At 40.7% G+C, this 2420-nt stretch overlaps 1 protein-coding gene across 1 annotated transcript in view; it reads right to left on the bottom strand.

Moving 5' to 3' along the window:
* Nucleotides 1-2420, bottom strand: part of fam204a (family with sequence similarity 204 member A) — a 36412-nt gene that overhangs the window by 23067 nt on the left and 10925 nt on the right. The window contains exon 5 of the mRNA XM_015380492.1: nt 1104-1193. Coding sequence (XP_015235978.1) covers nt 1104-1193 — 90 coding nt within the window. The remainder of the gene's footprint in view (nt 1-1103; nt 1194-2420) is intronic.

Genomic DNA, 2420 nt, shown 5'->3' with positions numbered 1-2420 from the left:
GTCTTATGTTTACATCAAATGTAAACATAAGACTGAGATAAAGGTGAGGAAAGTGTTTTTGTTTGTGTAATTTTTCACCTGTTGTGTAAAAGATCAGAAAAAAGAACCATGGCTAGCAGCTAATGTTGCTAAAGCTGCATCCAGATTAAGTACATTTTTGATACCGTTACTCATAAAAAAAAAAGAGGCATGGAAAATGGTTCTGAAAAAGCTTTTTTTTTTTTCTTGTAAAAATAACTGATCATGAATTTTAACAAGTTATGACTCTTTTAATCCGAGTGTTAAGCTAAATGGATATTTTATTAAAGCTCTATTTGCAACTCATCAAAACCACTCTTATCAGGTGAGAGCTGATAAAAATGATGGAAAAAAAGAATGCTTCATCTGAAAATGTTGACTTAATTGGCAGCTACGACTTAAAATCATGTGGGTGATTCTTATGTTTTTTTGTTTTTTTTTTATAAGGGTGAAACTTTTATTAAAATTAAAATGAAAACGTACTGCCTCTTATTTAGCAACTCCTCTTGAATCCTTGCAAAGCAAATAAACCAGAGTCAACATTTTGGTCCTATGATAAAAGCCAATGGGATGCTGCAAGCAACAGACAAACATAAAACAAAGAAGTTTATGTTTGATGCAGTTTGGCACTGTAGCTTTTGTGTCTTTTAAACCAAAATTACATGTGTGTGCATATGTGTGTGCGTGTGGCGGCTACATTTTACGCTAAATTACTTTCAAGCCACCCGGATCTTCGACGCCAACCGAGCCGCTTAGTTACAAAACTTCAGGCAGTGCATTTAGGGACACGTACACTTCAAAGGTACGAAACTCTTACCTGGAGAATGATTTAACAGTTGGCTTGAAAGCAATGTACCCCTTCATTAAAAAGCAGAGCCAAAAGTCCTTTAGACACTGCAGCACTTCAAAACTAAGGGGAGGGCTTTCCATTAACTCAATAGGAAAAGGGCTGCGGGTCTGAATGGTGGATGTCTGCATGTGTTTTTGTTCCTCTGTGTCTTTGCAGCGAAAAAATGGCCACGGATCCATTAGCTTGATTTGTCACAGCGGGCGCACCCCAAAGATCGCTTATCTGCTGAACGTACCTCTCGAGTGGCGAGTCTGTCGCTCATCTCCTCCGCCTTTGCAATGTCCCCTTCAGCGATGGCCTCCTCCATGCTCTTTTCTAGGCCGGACTGAGGAAGAGATGGGGGGGAGAAGAAATTCAGATTTTTTTTTTCCCCTTTTTATTTGAAATACGGGTATAGAGAGAGAAAAAAAGAAATCAAAGTAACTTGAAAACTCCCCAGGGCCTTATTTTTAATATGATCGCCATTACTACAAATATGTAGATTTCGCTTCACAAATGAAAACCGCTTTGATTGGATATTAGTGAGGAAATCTTAGAAATGCTACAGGAGATTACCAAACATAAATGTGATTCTTTAATTACATATTTCCATTACAGAGCCGAGAGGAGGAGGGGTGGGGGGTGCTGACAAGCCCCCGGTTACTGATGGAAAGCCATCTCTGCTGCAAGGAGCGCAAATTTTCATCACAGTAAGTAAAAAAACACCAGAACGCGGTTGTAAATATTCATACTCCCACACTAAAGTAGCTCGAAAAACAGACATTAGTGCACTTGCTCTAATTTTCTCATGTAAACTAGCTCGAAAACTACTTTTTATTTTTTTTCTCAAAACATGTTTGAGAGCTTAGCTGTTGGATGAATCTGGACAACTGTATAGGGGCGTGGAAAAAATGTCCACAGAGAACAAAGGGACCATTTGAGACATTTTGTTGCCGTTTTACATTTTCCATAACTCCTATTCACACTCTTTCTGTCTCTCCATATTTTATCATGTTTAAAAAAGCGAACCTAAATGCTCTTCATGTGAAAGACCAACACAAAGGTGTTAAGAAAGAACATCCTGAGCTATCTCTATAGTTATGCTGCTATAGGTTTAGACTGCTGGAGGACAAAGGGACCTTTATTCTCTCTCTATTCTCCTATTCTGCCGAATCTGTTAGTTCAATCTTTAACGTTCTGCTCTCTCTGCTTTTCCTCAGAGTAGCTTTGCCTCTTCTGTTCCTGTTTGGCTGTGACGCCATCCTGGAGAGAAACATCAGCTCTGCTGCTTCCATCCACACCTTTGTTTATAGATGCTGGAGATCGGCCTGTTTTCCAGTGCGGTCCTGTTTCTCTGACCGTGACTGACTGGATGTGCTCTCTTTATCCTCTGGCATGGGAGCTGGCTCGGCGCTCGTCTGCCTGGCTGTGTGTTTCCTGGACGGGGCCGCCTTTTGCAGCTGCTTTTTGTATCTCTGCTTCTGTGTCCTTGAACCCCAGTCGGCCTCGGCAGATGGACGCTCACACTGAGCCTGGTTCTGCTGGAGGTTTCTTCCTGTTAAAAGGGAGTTTT

The sequence above is a fragment of the Cyprinodon variegatus genome, unplaced genomic scaffold (genome assembly GCF_000732505.1).
Source record: "Cyprinodon variegatus isolate N-32 unplaced genomic scaffold, C_variegatus-1.0 Scaffold11, whole genome shotgun sequence".
Lineage (NCBI taxonomy): Eukaryota > Metazoa > Chordata > Actinopteri > Cyprinodontiformes > Cyprinodontidae > Cyprinodon > Cyprinodon variegatus.
This window is presented reverse-complemented; position numbering and strand designations above follow the sequence as displayed.